Source organism: Lepus europaeus, chromosome 11 (assembly GCF_033115175.1).
Source record: "Lepus europaeus isolate LE1 chromosome 11, mLepTim1.pri, whole genome shotgun sequence".
NCBI classification, from domain to species: Eukaryota; Metazoa; Chordata; class Mammalia; order Lagomorpha; family Leporidae; genus Lepus; species Lepus europaeus.
This window is the reverse complement of record NC_084837.1, coordinates 69,881,137-69,901,529: the sequence shown is the minus strand read 5'-3', so window position 1 is coordinate 69,901,529 and position 20,393 is coordinate 69,881,137. Positions and strand designations below refer to the sequence as shown.

General features: G+C 40.8%; 1 protein-coding gene across 1 annotated transcript in view; it reads left to right on the top strand.

The window, feature by feature from the left end:
• Positions 1-11,828: 11,828 nt before the first annotated feature.
• Positions 11,829-20,393, top strand: part of MYEF2 (myelin expression factor 2) — a 46,210-nt gene continuing 37,645 nt past the window's right edge. The window contains exon 1 of the mRNA XM_062205861.1: positions 11,829-12,004. Within this exon, the coding sequence (XP_062061845.1) occupies positions 11,844-12,004 (161 nt within the window). The 5' untranslated portion in view covers positions 11,829-11,843. The remainder of the gene's footprint in view (positions 12,005-20,393) is intronic.

Sequence of the window (20,393 nt, the reverse complement as noted above, 5' to 3'; positions counted from 1 at the left end):
CTCTGCTGCTTTTTCAGATTGGGTCTTTTTACTGCATAGCATGCATTTAATATCTCTCCATGACCTTTTCATGTCTTGATAGCTCATTTCTTTTTTTTTTTTTTTGACAGGCAGAGTGGATAGTGAGCGAGAGAGACAGAGAGAAAGGTCTTCCTTTTTGCCATTGGTTCACCCTCCAATGGCCGCTGCGGCCGGCGCATCGCGCTGATCCGAAGCCAGGAGCCAGGCGCTTCTCCTGGTCTCCCATGGGGTGCAGGGCCCAAGGACTTGGGCTATCCTCCACTGCCTTCCCGGGCCACAGCAGAGAGTTAGACTGGAAGAGGAGCAACCGGGACAGAATCCGGCGCCCCAACTGGGACTAGAACCCGGTGTGCCGGCACCGCAAGGCAGAGGATTAGCCCGTTAAGCCACGGCGCCGGCCGCTCATTTCTTTTTAACACTCAATAATATTCCATTTGTTGGTTATACCAGAATATATTTTTCCATTAACCCATTGAAGAATATCTTGGATGCTTCTAATTCTGGGAATTACAAAGATGCTGTAAACATTGGTGTGTAGGCTTTTGTGTGGACATAAGCCTTGAACACAATTTGGTAACTAAGAACAAATGGCTGGATTTTATGGTAAGATTTTGTTTAGCTTTGTAAGAAACTTCCAAAATAACTTACCTTTGTTTGTTTTTACCGACAATGAATGAGTCCCTGTTGCTCCACATCCTCGTCAGCTTTTGGAGTTGTCAGTGTTTTGGATTTATTCTGCTAGGTTTGTAGTAGATTCATTTGTGCTTTAATGGATATTTTCAATTTCCTAATATGTTGTGATATAGATGATCTTTTCATCTGTTTATTTTATTTTTTTAAAAGATTTATTTATTCATTTGCAAGTCAGAGTTAAACAGAGAGAGGAGAGGCAGAGAGAGAGAGAGAGAGAGAGAGAGAGAGAATCTTCCATCCGCTGGTTCACTCCCTAATTGGTCGCAACAGCCAGAACTGTGCCGATCCAAATCCAGGAGCCAGGAGCTTCCTCCAGGTCTCCCACGCTGGTGCAGGGGCCCAAGGACTTGGGCCATCTTCTATTGCTTTTCCAGGCCATAGCAGAAAGCTGGATGGGAAGTGGAGCAGCCGGGTCTCAAACCATCGCCCATATGGGATACCGGCGCTTCAGGCCAGCATGTTAACCCTCTGTGCCACGGCGCCAGCCCCCTCATCTGTTTATTTTCACCTTTATATATTCTCTGGTGTCTGTACTAATTTTTCCCATTTTTATTTTTATTTTTTTTTAACTTTTATTTAATGAATATAAATTTCCAGTATACAGCTTATGGATTACAATGGCTTCCCCTTCCCATAATTTCCCTCCCACCCGCAACCCTCCCCTCTCCCACTCCCTCTCCCTTTCCATTCACATCAAGATTCATTTTCAATTCTATTTATATACAGAAGATCAATTTAGTATAAATACTTCAACAGTTTGCACCCACATAGAAACACAAAGTGAAACATACTGTTTGAGTACTAGTTATAGCATTAAATCAAAATGTACAGTACATTAAGGACAGAGATCCCACATCAGGAGCAAGCGCACAGTGACTCCTGTTGTTGACCCAACAAATTGACACTCTAGTTTATGGCGCCAGTAACCACCCTAGGCTGTCGTCATGAGTTGCCAAGGCTATGGAAGCCTTCCAAGTTTGCCGACTCTGATCATATTTAGACAAGGTCATAAAAGACAGGTTGAGGATAGTAACCAATGATCCTAAGAGTGGCCTTAACCAGGTCTGAACAATTATACAGCATTAAGTGGGGAAGAGGACCATCAGTACACACAGGTTGGGAGTAGAGCCATTGGTGGTAGAGTAGAGGTTATGATTACAAAGAAATGAGGCCCAAGTGGACTAGACAGGGTCTAGAACAAAGGACAGAGTCATTATTAGAGGAGCTAAGAAAGGTGCTGTCTAAGCTACAAGTAATTTTTCTGATTGAGAGGCAAATAGAACCTGATAGAAGGGGCTTGATAATAATCTGTTGGGCTTTAGGCCTTGTAAGTTAAGAGGCCCAGACCTATCTATCTCTTCCCATGGGGTATATCCTAAGGGAGGTGTGAACCTCCTAGGGGAAGGCACTCTGTTGACTTTCATTACTTGGCTGGCCTGGGAGGAGAGCTGGCCAGGTAAAGGCAGGGGGCATCTCTAACAAGAAATTTACAGTTCTGCCTGCAATGTTGCTGACCCTACTTGGCTGTCCCCTCAACTGCAGTGGTCACTTTGGAAGTTGGGCTGAGTGAAGGGCTTTTCAGCTTGGAGCCAATAAGATCTGTGGCTCTGACCTGGGCATCCTTCGATTCCAGGGCAGGTCCATTTCCAGTGATCCATTTTTAATTAGTTTATGTGTTTTTTAATGTTGAGTTCTAAAAGTTCTTTGTATGTTTTGCATATAAACTCTATTTCAGTTATGTGCTTTGTCAAGAATTTATGCTAGTTCGTGACTCGCCTTTCCATTTTCTTAAGTTGCCACTTATTTTTAAAAATATTTATTTATTTATTTGAAAGGCAGAGTTACACAGAAAAGAAGGAGAGACATAGAGAGAGAGAGAGGAGACAGAAGTCTTCCATCTGCTGGTTCACTCCCTAATTGGCCACAAAGGTAAGAGCTGTGCCGTTCTGAAACCAGGAGCTTTCTGCAGGTCTCCCGTGTGGGTGCAGGCGCCCAAGGACTTGGGCCATCTTCCACTGCTTTCCCTGGCCATAGCAGAGAGCTGGATCAGAGTGGAGCAGTCGAGAGTCAAACCAGCGCCTATATGGGATGCTGGCACTGCAGGCAGTGCTTTACCCACTACGCCACAGTGCCAGCCCCACCATTTATTTTAATGCATGATTTTGTAGAGCATTAGTTTGTATTTTTCATAAAATTGTACACTTTTAAATAAGAAACATCTGTAATCTTTAGATAAGATTGCTAGACCACAACAAGCCAAATAAAATCCACGACTTTCATATTTTAATGCAAGCTAGAGAATGAATGCTTAGCTAGTAGGATACAAAGTCATGTTTTGGCAACTATTGAAGACAGCTGAAAAGGCTAAGAATAGGCGTTAGCTTCCAATATTACTTAAAATTCAGTGAAAAATAAATTTAAATTACTGGCTATTGTTTAAAAGCTCTCTTAAAATATAAAGATTTAAAGTTTATGTAATATTCTATATTCACAAGTCATTCTTTTGTAACTGTCCCTGGGACATCAGATGATGCTCAAAGCAATAGACAGTTGGAAAGGATGAGCTCTGGCTTTTCAGAAAAGATGTTGACACTAGTTTTCTGAAATATTAGGTGCCCAGATGCAGAAATTTAGTTTGACATACATGGTCACTTATACATGCCTATATTTGTTCTGTGACTGTGGGACAGTCAGAACACCTACACTCATAATACTACAAATGTAGGCTCCTTAGTGACTTAGAGGATATTACAGAGAAATTGAAATTTGCTAATGGAGTCATAAGAATAATATGTCACGGTATTTTTGCATACTTAATCTTATTTATAAGGGCAGGCATTTCTAAATCTATCAGACATAGTGAATGAATGAATTGCTAAAATAAAACATAATAGACCAGGTTTGAGCTTCTCCTGAGCAGACAAAAACAGGCCATGTAAATGAAACTTAGGTTACTTCTTGTAAATTGCCTCTGATAATCATAAATGACACTTAAATTGCCTTCCAAAAATAGTGGAAAAGGATTACTTTTAACCAATTCTCTGCCATCCACAACCCCCCATGGTAATAGCCAATCATTCCAAAGATTAATCAGCCTCCTCATTTTCTCTCTATAAGTCAGCCTAAAATTTCCATGTCTCTGAACTGCTTCTGATCACTTTCATTTTGAGGTCTTCGTAGTTTGTAAATTGCCTTTCTGAGTGCATAATAAACTCTAAAATTCTAAATTTGGTCTTATTCTATTTTTGACAGGCTCAATGAACAAATGAATGGAGTAATTCTCTCCTCTGTCTGTGGGTTCCTCTGAGAGCATGCCAAGTGGCTTGGAAACTGTGCCAAACATTGCCTGATGATACTCAGCATCATTCTCACTCTCCTAAGCTTTCTCTCCTTTGAGACAATTCTCAAACTCTGTTGCCAGCAATATTCCAGTGCATATTCCACTGATGAGAGGCACGGTTGTGAAAGTTTGGAGGAAGAAGAGAAGAAGAAATCATTTATCTCAGTGGCAGTCACAAGTAACTTCATGGGTATCCGTAACTGGCAGATGGGATGCTATGTCAGTGGCTCCTGGGCATAAGGAAATCCTGAGACTTACCTTGCAGTTGCAGGTCACAGAGATCATTGGTGGTGGTTGCCTGTGATTCTTGTCCTTCCTAATTTTTCAAACTCTAACAATGGCTCCCAGATGTTTTCTCTCCAACCTCTAAGATTTTGTGCATTAAATCCCTTCCTACATGGCATATCCACAGCATCTGACCAAGTCAAAAGGTCTATTTCTTTTCCTGTCTACTGAAAAATTTTAGAAATGAAAATCATGGATATATATGCTATCAAGTTTATATGCATGTTGTAAGGAAAGAGGAGCAGAATAGAGAGGCAACAGAATATGAACTCACAGCCAGAACAAATTTATTCAAGGAAAAAGAAGTTCACAGAGGTAGCTAACTGCTGATGTGCACACAGAGTGAGCATGAGGCTGAAAGCAAGAATTTGGTTACCAGTTGGATTTACATGGCATCAGCCAGGTAAGGGCCCAGAAGGGGCGGAGTTGAGCTAGCTTTTCAAACTCAGTGGGCCTTCCTCTCTTTGGACTGGTGGTTGGGAAAGGATGCAGAGGGTGGGGAGGAGAAGAGTATAGGGCTTAGGACCCAGCTAGCCTAAGAATGCAGCAGCTAGAGAGTCTCCTGCAGGACTGAATCTTTTCTCAAAGAGCCAAAGTGGCTCTGAGAACTATGACCTTGCTCCATCACATATTGCATAAATGCATAAATACACATGTATTTTAGCATATGTAAGCTGTTTGTGAATTGAAATATAATGATATAAGATCACTCCAACCTACCATTCTGTAATATACAGTGCAAAACTGTATCACATTTTTGTGATACTCAAAAACCATTGCCTCCAACAAGCTGGGTCTATAAGCTGCCATCAAGAATGGTATATTTCTTGTTGAACAGGGCTATATCAGAATAAGATGATGTAACTTTTGGATTCTGTTTAGTTTCATGAAACTGAGGTAGCAGAAATCCAGTGGCAATGCTTAAAGGCAATGGAAGTTATTTTTATCCTTAAACAAGAAGTTTGGATATGCGCATCCCAGGGCTTGTTCGATGGCTCTATGAGGTCACCAATGTATGAGTTTCCTAACTTTCTGATCTGTCTTCTTTAGTTTGTGGTGCTTGTCTTCACATCTGTTGACTCATAGTTTCAAGTTTGATATACCTTACCCTCTGGCCTCATAGGAAGGAAGGAAGGCAAAGAAATTATTGGAAAAGTAAACACTCTTCCAGAATCCCAAAGTATAAGAGTATTACTACTTACAACACATTAAGTAGAGTGGTGTATTATGGCCATTCCTAGTGTTTTAGCTGAGCTAAAACATTGTTACCCTAACCAAAATTTTGATCTGTCATGCAAAAAGGAAGATTGGATATTGTATAGAAAAATTTAGTGCTCTGCAGCATAAAGCAAAGGAGCAAACAATAATCAAATCAAATGATGTCTTCAGGAAAGCATTGTTAGTGTTTGTATGACCATAGTATAGCAGAAACTATTAAGGAAATCAGTCATCTCAACTAAAAATAATGAAGACTTACTTCAGCTGTAATAGAAAGCTCTCCTTACTCCCACCCCCTGCTGCCCCATAGCAGCAATTTAATCAACATATAAATTTATTTTCTCCTCTTGAAAACAAGTCTGAGGGTAAACATGTCTGGATTATTATTGTGGCTTCAGGGTGTCATTACAGATCCAGAATTTATTTTCCTGTTTCACTGACCTCAGCAATTAGTTTCCAATAACAAGGTCACTTCATGGCCTCATGGCCCAACATGGTTGCTGTTACTGACAGACATCATTTCTTCATCCCAAGACAACAGCAGGAGGAGGCAGGAGAAGAAAAAAAGGCCATTCTCCCAGCTAAGTCAATTTCTTCTAAGAAAGCACCTACATGGTACACACGAAGTGCTTATATTTTATTGTACAGAACATAGTCACATGTAGCTGCAAGGGAAGCCAGAAAACATGGAGCATTAGTAACAGTCATAGCCACAATTTGACTTTCTATGACCACAAAAGAAGAGGACAATGAATTGTGTCAATTATTTTCTCTGTCATCACCATTTATAGGATTATCTTCAAATAGGCAAGATAGCAGGTGGGTTGAGTTTTGTAATTTATCACTCAAAGGAACATGTTTTCTCTTCTAAATGTTATAAATTTGGAATGATGCTAAAAGGATAATTAATTAAATTAAATTAATATTTGAAATAAAGCAATTATTTTCACTAGTGCTCTTTGAGTTGGGATACCAGACTAAGATAATTTAAAAAAAAAATCTTTCCATATGATATCCATGGTTTTGGACAAAGGAAGTCCAATTCATGTAATTTTTAATGAAAAAGAAGTAGCTATGCCTATAGGAAGGAAAGCAGGGCAGACTTCTTGGGAATTTGCTCTTCTGATCTGCCTTTTAAGGGTAAGATTGGGGAAAAGGCAGGATGATATCAGTTAAGGAATTAGAAAGTGGTCAAAAATTCTCAAATAAATATATAGGAATTATAGGAATCTTTCGTTTTTAAGGAAAAATTATATCCCAATATGGTGTATAAAAATCAGAAGTAAATCTACTATTGGGCAATGACCTTAGGGTTGTAAGTTGAGAACAAAACAATTATCTAAGGAATTCATGCAAGATCCTTAATATTATCTGAATTACTTGAATAATTGAAGGGAAAGTAGACTTTTTGCTTGGATTATTCAGATAATTGTCTTAATTCTAAACTTTCCTTTTTTTTGTGGAGACCTTTCTACAAGATGCATATTTGGAATACTAAATTTTTGCAAAACAGACTCCTTAAATTAAGCAGAGTGATGGAAGAAAATAGAGAGGTGATAAAGTTGCTAGACTAAGGTTAAACTTGTCTATCTATCAACAATAACCAACATCCACATTATCATCACAGAATGAATTTAGAAAAAAAGGGAAACATATAAACTTGAGGTATAACCCATAGTATTTTTAAACTTATAAATTCCCTTTCAAACTTTGGAAAAGAGAAAACTTTCTTACTTTCTATCATTTAGAGGCTTTGTGCCTCCAAATCCAGCCATTTAATTTATAGTTCAGCACATTTACTTAAAAAATCATACTTTATTTCTTGCTTTACTTTATACTGTTGGTCTTTGCTTTTTAGTTCTTAAAAGGATGATGATACCCTTAGGGCCACTCCACAGTCTTCTTCATTTCTTTTCATGTTGAGCACTGAGCCTGGCCCCCAAATTATTTGCCAACCTCTTCTACTGCTGAGTTTGTTATGTGACTACATTCTGGCCCACTGATGGAAATGCTGCGTCTGAGTTCTGGATGGAATCTTTCCTTTCTGGATTTCTAGTGACCTATAATGCCCTGCTCTTCAGTAGCCTTCTTGGGCCACAGGTAAACCTTAGTGATGGAAGCCTCACACTAGGATGGTGAAAGATTAAAGTTGTGGGTATCTGGGCCCATGAATGTGGAGCTACTATACCTTCTCCATAATCTCCCTCTGCATTTCTTTGATTTAAAGGGTGACAGCATTTATCTTGTTTAAGAGATGTGCCTTCCAGTTGCTGTTACTAGCTGATGAATACAATTTCTAAATGATACACACATAATTGAAAGTATTATAGAATTTTTGGCTAACATTTCTAGATATGTGTAAATGATTTCTCTCTTACCTGCTTTAATACACACAGACACACACCAATTTATAAGAAAACTAAGTTGGCCGGCGCCGCGGCTCATTAGGCTAATCCTCCGCCTTGTGGCGCTGGCACACAGGGTTCTAGTCCCTGTCGGGGCACCGGATTCTGTCCCAGTTGCCCCTCTTTCAGTACAGCTCTCTGCTGTGGTCAGGGAGTGCAGTGGAGGATGGCCCAAGTGCTTGGGCCCTGCACCCCATGGGAGACCAGGATAAGCTCCTGGCTCCTGGCTTCAGATCAGCGCGGTGTGCCAGCCGCAGTGCGCCGGCCGCAGCGGCCACTGGAGGGTGAACCAACGGCAAAGGAAGACCTTTCTCTCTGTCTCTCTCTCTCTCTCACTGTCCACTCTGCCTCTCAAAAAAAAAAAAAAAAAAAAAAGAAAGAAAGAAAACTAAGTTGTTATGTGAAGTTTTACTAGCAATGCATTTTGCGCAATTACAAAGGATAACACTTTTGCAGTGAGTAAACTTGAACATTACTTAAGAATTTTTTTAATGTGCATCCATGAATTAAAATAAAAACAGTGGAGAGGAAGAAAAGAAAACACAGAGATGGAATTCAGCAATATATTATTAATAGCCATCTTTCTGTATCTTTAGCAGATTTATCTATGGTCAGCACAATATTAATAGTAAGAGATAAGAAAGACAAATGATCAATCTACAGAGCAGTCCAGTGGTAAGGATTAATCATCTTCTTCTCTTCAGAAGCTGCCCCAGTTCTCCCCTTCTTCTAAGATCCAGCTCTCCTGTGAAACTCGTGCTGACTCCCCAGCAGGAACTAACTCTTGATAAATTTATCAAACCGGGACTAAAGTACAGTGTGAGTGAGGCATTTGTCGTAGGCACAACAGTTGAAGGCAGTGCCCAAGAGCTCAGTAATCAAGATAAGTATTTTAATGGAATATTTTAATTGATACACTATGGCATGTGGGCCAGTCTCTTGTGTTTGAAAACCAATTTTAAAGGCCGGCGCCGTGGCTCAACAGGCTAATCCTCCGCCTTGTGGCGCCGACACACCGGGTTCTAGTCCCGGTCGGGGCACCGGATTCTGTCCTGGTTGCCCCTCTTCCAGGCCAGCTCTCTGCTGTGGCCCCGGAGTGCAGTGGAGGATGGCCCAAGTGTTTGGGCCCTGCACCCCATGGGAGACCAGGAGAAGCACCTGGCTCCTGCCTTTGGATCAACGCAGCGTGCCGGCCGCGGCGGCCATTGGAAGGTGAACCAACGGCAAAAGGAAGACCTTTCTCTCTGTCTCTCTCTCTCTTAATTATATTTCACTTTTATCTCTATGATAGTACTCAAATAGTGCTTTTCATAAATGTGTACTCTCCCAACAGGAGTGTACTGAGTTTTGTGTTCCACGTGTGCCTACTACTCTGTTTTAAGCATAAAGGCCTCTTTAGAAATATTGAATTTTTATTAAAAGATTTTTGCAAGAAGATACTGTAGTAGGGACTGTGAGATTAAGTTTTCATTGTTAAATTCAGTGATAGCAAAAGGATAACAGAATGAAGAGTATCACTCTCAGAAAACCACCTAACTTCTCTTCACTATCAGCCTGCTTGAGCCTTGAGAGAGAGGGAATTGTGGTACCAGGTTATGTTCACACAGCACTTTGCCCTACACAAAGTGTTTTCTTTTCATCCTCACCTTAATCCTGCAAGATGGCTATTGTTATTCTTATTTATTGTGGAGAGATTGAGAGATGAAGTGACTTGCCCAGGCAGTTATAGGCTGAAAACTGCAAAACTGGGACTCAAATCCAGATTTTCTCTGCCCAAATCAGATGTTATTTCTGCTACTCCAAACACTGTGTCTCAGGTTGACTGAGGAGAAGCCATCTAGGCAGCAACTTTAATAGCATTTGTTGTGTTTGTGCAACAGAACAGGTAGAATCCTAGCAATAGTTTTTAAATTAATTTATTAATTTTTTAAATTAATTTATTTGAAAGGCAGAGTTACAGAGAGGCAGCGAGAGAGGAGAGAGAGAGAGAGAGAGAGAGAGAGAGAGAGAGAGAGAGAGAGAGGGAGTCTTCCGTCTGTTGGGTCGCTCCCCAATTGGCGAGAGCTGCACCAATCCGAAGCCAGGAGCCAGGAGCTTCCTCCAGTTCTCCCACGCAGGGGCAGAGGCCCAAGGACTTGGGCCATTTTTCACTGCTTTCCCAGGCCGCAGCAGAGAGCTGGATCAGCCTGCTGCAGCGGGTACTCGAACTGGGCCCATATGGGATGCCTGCACTGCAGGAGGCGGCTTTATCGCTATGCCACAGCGCCGCCTGCAATAATGTCTTAACAAGCATTCCTCATCATGATTAAAATGTGTATGTGTGCTTGATGAAGTAGCGTATCCCCTCAGGGTGGGATGTTTTATGATACTGGGGTGGCGTGGAGGGCAGGAACCTGCATACGGAAATTCCAAAGAACAGGGGGGAAATTTAGGATAGTATACACTATTTTAGTATTAGTTTCTAAATATAACTGTCACAAATAAGTGCCTGATACTCCGTAAAGCAGGTAAATCACATGTATGATTTCACCGTCTTTATGAAAAGAAGTATTTGGGAGGAAGGTTTTGAATTTTTTAGCCAAAAGGTTAAATATTTTATTTTTATTTATTTGAGGAGTTAGACAGTGAGAGGAAGAGACAGAGAGAAAGGTCTTCCTTCCATTGGTTCACTCTCCAATTGGCCGCAAAGGCCGGAGCTGCGCCGATCTGGAGCCAGAAGCCAGGTGCTTCCTCCTGGCCTCCCACGCAGGTGCAGGGCCCAAGCACTTGGGCCATCCTCCACTGCATTCCCGGGCCACAGCAGAGAGCTGGCCTGGAAGAGGAGCAACTGGGACTAGAACTGGCGTCCATATGGGATGCCGGCGCCGCAGGCGGAGGATTAATTTAGTGCGCCATGGCGCCAACCCCAGCCCCAAGGTTATTTCAATGTGAAATATCACTTTAGTACTCAGGAGTTGGTTAAGTTTAATGGGTTTCTTTTTCATACTTATAGGCGGAAAAAAAAAATCTATGCCTCTATTTTAAAACTCCACATGGTAATTACATTTGTTTGAGGGCCTATAAACTCTCTCGCATATACTTTGCAAAGGCATGTAATAAACACAGACCTCCAAACCAAAACGCCTATTAGCAGCCATTCTAATAGCTTTCTCACGAAAACTATAGATTCCTCCTATTGATTGCTGTGCAGAGAATTAAAAAAAAAATCAAAAAACTTCAATGTTCTCTTTCTAAGCTGATTGCTGCGTTTCAAAGACATTTTCAGTTTCAAGAGCAGGCAATGCTCAAAGAAATTCAAAGCCATTCAAGTTGGCGAAGTGCGGTCATCAATAACTGTTTGCAGAATGTCCACGGGGTGCTTACGCTTTGAAATGGCCCAGATGCTTTCTTTGCATCAGAGGCCGGCTGAAGACTTGCAGGCGTCTTTAGAGATGCAGAGTGTGCCTGCTTCTCTAACTTAGGCTGCCCCTACCTGGGGAGACTCGAACAGTCCGGGTTTCAACGATTTCTAACCTCGCTCTGTGAGCCAAGACCACCACCGGGTGCCCTGCGCCAGGCTGGCTGGTGCTCGGAACCCGGCCCCACCGCGGGGTTCAGGACGGGTCAAATCCTGCCCCGGGCAGGTGCAGGGCCGCGCGCCCCAACCGTGGTCCCGACCCCCTCCTCCAGCCCTCCCCTCCCCCACCGCACTCCCACCCCCCCGCGCCCGGCTCGTACTATCTCCCAAGTCGCCCGGGCTCGACCGGTTCTCGCGAGATCCGGGCAACTGAGCGCTCGGGGCCTTTTCAAATCGGGATCCGTTACCGCTTCCCCGGCTGCCGCCATTGTCGCGCTCGGAGCCCCTCAGCGCAGGCGGCCGAGGCGGAGGCAGCGGCGGCGGGATGGCGGATGCCGACAAGGCCGAGGTGGCCGGGGCGGTGGGCGACGACAGCCTGCCCCAGCAGCCCGCGGAGCCGCCGGGCGAGCCCCGGCGAGAACCGCACCCCCCGGAGCCGGAGAAGCAGCAGCCGCCGCACAGCAGCAGCTCCAATGGCGTTAAAATGTATTGTCTTTTCCTCCGGGGACCGGGCGCGGTGGGGGGCGGGGAGGCGGCCGGGGAGCCGGGGGCCGCGTCGGGCCTCGGTAGGGGACAACCGGCCCTCGGGCCCCGGCCCGTCCGCGGGCCGTCGGCGGCGCGAGAAGCAGGTGCAGCCGGGACTCTCCCAGGCCTTCCCCGCCCGCCAGGGCTGGGCCGCGCCGCGCACTGCCCCGGGAGCCAGGGGTGGGGGGCCGGGGCCCCGCGCCCCTTCCGGATTTCTAGTGCGAGACCTTGGGACAACCCCCACTTCCTTGACTTCAGCTGGGAAACCTTTGAGCAAAGCTTGGCGAACGCCACCTTTTGCAGGAAAATGGTCCCCCCTTTTAAAGGCCAGTAGTTAGTGTTCATCACTAGGGAGTATCTAGGGATGACATCATCGGACCTTTCCTCTTAACCACCGAAATCGTATTGGAAAGGAATATCCATCTCCCCGGCCTAATTCCGAGCTTTGCGTATGGTTTTAGTGTTCTGCTGTCGTTTTCTAACGCAGAGATTCAGCCCTAAACCGCTAGATCCCGACATGAAGTTTAATAATATGCTGTTCTTGGGAATCCATTGTGTTCCCCGTGAATTGGCTGGAGGTACTTTAAAAGGGGAGATGTGCAACTACTTCCCCACCCACCAGGTGATGTTTGTCAGCTGTGCGGACTATTTTTAAAAACCCAGTGAGTGATGGTCTTAAATCTGGTATAAGGGTAAAATAAAATTATTATTATTATTTTTTTAATTTAGGATAACCCTACCACTTTGTGAGTGCAGCTATCAATCATGCCTGTAAAGGATTTGCCTCAAATCCATAATCCCTTCCAGTTAGAAGGAAATGTTACACTCACCTTCCTTGGTGTCATGTGGGGGCATACGGAGTCAGGTGTTTATTGTCATAGGCCTCCCCCTTGGGACCTGAAGTTGAAAGTTTGATAATAACTTAGTGAAAACACTACCCTCTCTCAGTTATGCTCAGAGTGGAAAGCAGTGAATATGAGTCACACTAAAATAGGAAATGGAGATGTGTTTCTGACTTATTTCTCTGGGGTAAAAACGTGTGAAACAGTGTGGTGAGATCTGTGTAGGGGTTGATTGTGGATGAAATGGGGTGGTTCTCTTCAGGTTCCTTCTGCCCCCTTGGCTCTACAGTGGATTTGAATAGATAGAATCTTCTAGGCAGAATAGAGGTGGCCGGTCCGAGATCAGAACTCGATGGAGTTTGTTCCTGGATGAAAAGTGGTGCACGTTAGTAATTGGGAAACCAGGAAGTGAGCATGTCATGGCTGCCAAAATGTTGGTTTTCGGGGATATGACATTAAGAATACAAACTAAAAAACAAACAAAAAACAGTGGAGTGATGAACATAAAAACAGAGCCAATCCTCTGTGCTCATATTTGCAGGTTCCATATCTGTGGATTCAGCCATCCTGGGATGGAAAAAACAATTTCATCTATATTACACGTGTACTGACTTTTTAATAAAATAACTATTGAACAATACAGTGTAACAAGTACTTATGTAGTATTTACCTAGTATTAGGTGTAAGTAATGTAGAGATGATTTAATTATGCAGGAGAATGTGCATGGGTTATATGCAAATTGTGCAGTTTAGTATCAGGGACTTGAACATCCTCAGCCTTTTTTTTTTTTCAAAAATTTTAATTTATTTGAGAGGTTTAGAGGAGAAGTTACAGACAGTGAAAGGGAGAGACAGAGAGAAAGGTCTTTATTCCTCTGGTTCACTCCCCAAATGGCCGCAATGGCTGGAGCTGCGCCCATCCAAAGCCAGGAGTCAGGAGCTTCTTCCCAGTCTCCCACCCAGGTGCAGGGGCCCAAGCACTTGGGCCATCTCTACTGCTTTCCCAGGCCATAGAGAACTGGATGGGAAGAGGAACAGCCGGGACAAGAACTGGTGCCCATATGGGATGCTGGGGCCAGAGGTGGAGGCTAAGCCCACTAAGCCACAGCACCGACCCCCCTCAGAGTTTTTATCTGTGGGGGTGGAGTGTGGGGCCCTGGAATCAGTCAGTATCCCCTGTGGATACTGAATGATGGCTGCTATGTACAATATATTAGTTCATATCTAAGCATAATTGTGCACCCCCTTCTACCTTTGTCAACAAAAAAGAGGAGCCTTGAGTTACAGAGAGAAGTCCTACCACACTTGAGTAAGATTAGTGCAGTATAGTTGGTACAGGTTGAGTTGGTATTTAAACTATGATTTTTTTATTTTTTAGATTTTTAGATATTAAAAATGTCTAATCCCTTTTGAAATCTCATCAAGGGTACATGAGAAGAGAGAGGTGAGAAAAGAATCCCTGTCTAATTTAGGAAGCAAAAAATGCAATGTAGAAAGTAAGAAATGCTGCTGATAACTGTAGATCTTTCCATGTTGCTTGTTAACTCGTTTCTCTTCCTATCTTTTTCCCCAGAAGTTGAACAGAGACTCTGGTACTGTCTATTCCGTCAGAATTTGTGATGATCTACTATGCGTTATGCACGCTGCATAACAAGGAACTTTCAAACCTTTTTGAGCTTTGTGAACCAGTAGGAGTAGTTGACAACCCTAATACATAAATTTTGAGTTGATACTGTATGTTTTTAATTGTAGGAATTCATTGGTGATGATAAAAATTATCAGAAACAATGCCTTAAGATTTATACTGCTAAGTGAAGAGAATACTGCTTATCATCAGGATTGAAATGACTTGTGCTAAAGTTAATTCACAGTTACTGAGAACAGAGACCACTATGTCATGTTCATCTGTATGTCCTCAAGGCCTTATATTTTAAAAGGTCCATACAAGTGAATTTTTATGGTCATGGAGCTCATATACAGAGAATTTAGTTGCCATATTCATATCATTAGACAAGAAATTAAAGATGTGTTTCTATAAATCTAGTCTTTTATGTTGAAATGATATACTAGCTCTGCTTTTATTAAGTGCATAAGAACATGTATTATTGCATAAACCTTAGTTACTTCAACCATGGAGTTACTATACCATACATTAGGTCTCCAGAACTTAATTCATTTTAAAACTGAAGGTTTGAACCCTTTGATCAATACCTCCCCACTTCCTCCACTGCTTGACCTCTGGTAGTCATTCTCCTTTCTGCTTATATGAGTTTGGCCTTTGAAGATTCTACATACAAGTAGGTGTCTTGCAGTATTTGTCTTTCTGAGTCTGGCTTATTGCACTTAGCATAATGCCCTCCAGGTTTCTCCCAGATTGTTACAAATGGCAAGATTTTCTCTTTTTTTTTTAGGGTTAAATATTTTGTTATGTGTGTATTATATGTATGTTCTTTATCCATTCATCCATCAAGGAACATTTGGCTTGTTTTCATATTTTGGCTAATGTGAGTGCTGCAGGGAACATGGGAGTACAGGTAATTCTTTGATACAGTGATTTTATTTCCTTTGTATATATGCTGAGAATTGGTATAGCTGGGTCATATGGCACTTCTGTTTTTAATTTAAAAAAATTGGGAGGCAGACGGGATGCAGGGGAAAGTGCACGAGAGAGCGAGTACTCCCCTACACTGGTACCCTGCTCAAGCGCCTAGAATAGGCAGCCCTGGACCATGCTGAAGCTGGGAACCAGGAGCTCATCCCAGGTCTCACATGGGTGACAGGAACCCCAATTACTTGAACCTCTCTGGTCTCCAGCACATTAACAGGCAACTGAAAATGGGAGCAGAACTTGACTTGAACCCAGGTACTCCTGATGTGGGATGTGGGTGTCCCAAGCAGTGTTGTAACCATTACAGCAAACCTCTGCCCTATTTTTAATGTTTTGAAGAACCTCCATACTGTTTTCCATAATGGCTATATCATATACAAATATTTCCACCAACAGTATATAATGATTCCTTTTTTTTCTATATCCTTGTCAGTACTTGTCATCTTCTGACTTTCTGATGATAAACATGTTAATATATGTACAGTGCTACATCATTGTGATTTTGAATTGCATTTCCTTGATGACTAGTCATATTGAAAACTTTTTCACATACTTATTGACAATTTCTGCTTCGGAAAAATATCTGTTTAGGTCCTTTTCCCAATTTACTTGGGTTATCACTATTGTGAGTCGTACGAGTCCCTTGTATGTTGTTACCATATATAATATATATGGGTTGCTAATATTTTCTTCTGTTCTGTGGGTTGCCTTTCAATTCTGTTGATTGTTTCCTTTGCAATACAGAGATGTTTTAGTTTAAAGTCGTTCCACTTGTTTATTTTGTTTTTATTGCCTGTGCTTTTGGTGCCATATCAAAAAAAAAAAAAAATCATTGCCAAGACCAGTATCATGGAGCTTTCCCTCTAAATTTTCTTTTAGGAGTTGTATGGCTTCAGATATTATGTTTAATCTTTAATCTTTGCATTCATTCCTGTTGTGTATTTTAAGATAAGGATCTAATTTCTTTCTTTTTGATATATGGATATCCAGTTTTCCCAACACCATATATTGAAAAGGCTATCCTTTCCTTATTGTATATTCTTGGTGCATTTGTTGATTATTAGTTGAATTTATGTGTGTAGATGTGTTTCTGGGCTTTTTATTCCGTTCCATTGATCTGTGTGTCTGGTTTTTTTGCCAGTACCATACTGTTTTGATTACTGTAGCTTTATAACATAATGTGAAATCAGGATGTGTGATGCCTCCAGCTTTGTTCAAGATTGTTTTAGATTTTTGGGGAGTCATTTGAGTTTCATAGAAATTTTTAGGATTTTTGTATTTCTGTGAAGAATGCCACTGGAATTTTGATTGGAATTGCATTGACCCTATACAGCATTTTGAATAGTATGGACATTTGATAACATTGATTCTTCTGAACCATGGATGTAGTATAATCTTCAACTTCTTTCATTCATTTTTTTAAAAGATTAATTTGTTTATTTGAAAGGCAGAGTTACACACACACACACACACAGAGACAGAGAGACAGAGATCGTCCATCTGCTGGTTCATGCCTCAGAAAGCTGCAATGGATAGGGCTGGGCCAGGCTGAAGCCAGGAGCCAGGAACTTCATCTGAGTCTCCCATATGGGTGTAGGATCCCAAGAATTTGGGATATCTCCCCTGCTTTCCTAGGCACATTAGCGGGGATCTGGATCAGAAGTGAAGCAGCCAGGACTTGAACCAGCACCCATATATGGGACACCAGCAGCAGCTTAACCTGCTACACCACAGTCCTATCCCCTCATTAATGTTTGATAGTTATCAGTGTACATCTCCTTGGTTAAATTTATTGCCAAGCATTTATTGTTTTTGGTGCTATTGTAAATGGGATTTTATTATTTATTCATTTTTTGAGTAGTTCATTGTTAGTGTGTATAAACACAACTAATTTTTGTAGGTTTTATATGCTGTGATTTTACTGAGTTAGTTTCATTAGTTCTAATAGTATTTTGAGTCTTTACAGTTGTGTCTATAGAAGAACACATCATCTGCAAGTAGAGATAATTTTACTTCTTCTGTTCCAATGTGGATGCCTTTTATTTCTTGTTCTTGCCTAATTTCTCTTTCTAGAACTTCTAGTACTATGCTAAATAGAAGTGAAGTGAGTAGGCATCCTTGTCTTCCTTTTGTTCTTAGAAGAAACACTTTCAGCTTTTCACTGTTTTGTATGATATTAGCTGTGTGACCTTTATTATATTGAGGTACTTTCCTTCTATACTTGATTTATTGAGAGCTTTATATCAGGAAGAATAGATATTGAGTTTCCTCAAATAATTTTTCAGAATATTGAGATGCTTACTTGTTTTTTAGCCTTCATTCTTTTAATGTGGTGTATCATATTTACTGATTCATGTCTGTCAATCCATCGTTGCCTTGATGATGGTATATGATCCTTTTAATGTGCTTTTGAATGTAGTTTGATAGTATTTTGTTGAGGATTTTTCATGTGGGTTCATCAGGGATATTGGCCTGTAATTCTCTTTCCTTTTACTAACACTGTCTGGCATTTGTATCAGATTAATAATGACCTCTCAAAATGATTGGAAAGAGTTCTTTCCTGTTCAGTTTTTTTACAAGGATTTGAGAAGGATTGGTATTCTTAAATATTTGTAGAATTTACTAGTAAAGTCTTTAAATTCTGGGCTTTTGTTGGTTGGGTAATTTTTGATTACTAGTTCAAACTGCTTTCTCATTGGTCATTTCAGATTTTCTATTTCTTTATGAGATAGCCTTGATGAGTTGTGTGTTTATAGGAATTTATCTGTTTCTCCTAGGTTATTTGATTGTTCATAGTGGTCATTTAATGATCCCTTGTATTTTTGTGCCACCTTTATAATTTCTTTCATTCTGATTTTAGTCTTTTTTTTTTTCCCTCAGTGTCTACCTTAATATATGTATTTGTCAGTTTTGGTTATATTTCCAAAAAACCAACTCAGTTTTGTCATCTTTTCTTTTGCTTTCTAGTGTATTTCATTTATGCTGTGATCTTTGTTATTTTTTTCCTTTTACTAATCTGTTTTTTTTTTTTTAATTATTATTTGAAAGGCAGAGGGGCAAACACAGATCTTCGTCTGCTTACTCCACTAATGCCTGCGACAGCAGAGGCTGGGCCAACCTGAAATCAGGAGCCCAGAGCTCCATCTGGGTCTTTCCATTCTTTTCTCTTTTTCTAGAATTAGGTTGTTTGAAATTTCTTTTCTTCATGTAGGCATTCATCACTATTAACTTCCTTCTGTAACTGGGACTAATTTTTGACCTTGTACTATTATGTTATGCTTTTAAAATCACTCATTAGAACTATATTCCTCATTTGGTGTTGAATATTGACTTTTTAAAAGAAATTTGTTATAAAGTTTTTGTGACTTTTAGAATATTTTAAGAACATTTAAGAGAGGGATTAACAAATAGTTTAGGAATTAGTACATGGAATTTGGGGTATAGAGCCAATATTTTCGCATATATTTTTACTTTCTATTATTAATAGATTTCTGATAGAAAGAATTTAGAAATTGTAATTATGGCTTATTAATAACCAGATCATTCTAGCCATTAGAGTGACATGCTTTACATAGATAATATTACACACTGTAGAGGTATAGGTTAGCAGTATTTTAAAGATGCTCCTAATTGGGGAGAACTTGAAGAAGTAATTTTTTCTGGTCATCCCTTGGGTAAATATTTTAAAGAAGGTATATTACTGCTTTTTAATGGAGTACTCAGATTATTGTAAGCAAATGTTTAATATCCATGTACCTGCTCAGGTCAAGAATTTCAGAACTCTGCATTTCAGAACTTTATGTGTTTTCACAATTGGATTTATCCAGGAAGAAAAAAGCAGGGGGTGTATTTGGCTAGAGATTGTGTAGATAATCTGCTCACCTAAACAGAGACTTGCTTTGAATTCAGCCTCCCCCTGTTGTGCAAATGGGTCCTTTGAGAGGTGAAAAAGAAGGGTTTGTTGTTGAATGTGCTGTGCACAGAAACAAGAGGGAAGACCTCCTTTGTAGAGTTGGTAGTTGAGAAGACCCCTTCAGGGTTGTGCTGTTTCTGCTGAGGCCCTGTGTTTGACACTGAGGATGTTCCTATTAAGTTCTGAAAAGGTGGCAGAGCAAGTTTAGGCTGAATGTTTCTTCCTGGATTGTAGCAGCTCTTCTGGCAGACAGTGGCACCATCTGTGCTCACATGAGTGTGAGTTCTTAATTGACTGTTCATTCATTCAAAAATTACTATTTATTGAGCACATGTTACATATCATTATGCAAGATGCTGCTGCTACCTATGCAGATAGTATATATACCATATTTCCGGTGGTATTGCTACCTGCTCAGAAGAGTGGTGTCTAACAAGCTAAGCAAGCTGTGTAACAAGGGACTCGTTTAAGAGGTGCATGTAGAACTCTCCTAGAATTGCTTGGCTTAGAAGAGCATGTAGAACCTGGATTATGAAACCTGGTTGGTTGTCAGAATAATATAGAAAACTTTAAAGAATTTAGGCTCCTGTGTATCATTCTCAGAGACCTTTATCTGTGTATTTGTGAAAAATGGCTTTAAATGGAAATTTTTTAATTACTCTAGTGGATTTAAAGCTATTAGTGATTTAAAATAAATCTATTGTTGCTTCTGTAAAAAAGAATCCTTTTGAGAAGTAAATCAAGTCCAGATTTTTATCAGTATAGTTTATCTTAAGTATATATATATATATATATATATATATATGTATCTTTTTTTGTACCTATATCTTCTGGTTAAGATAGTATCATATAGTTGCATTGTGAGTTTAGACTTATAAATTAAAATTTTTTTCCAATTAAGGCTTCATTTAAAAGTAGATTTATAAATTCTGGTTCATGTAGCATTAATTACTATTCCCTCTTCCAACTTCATCCCATTTTATAGAC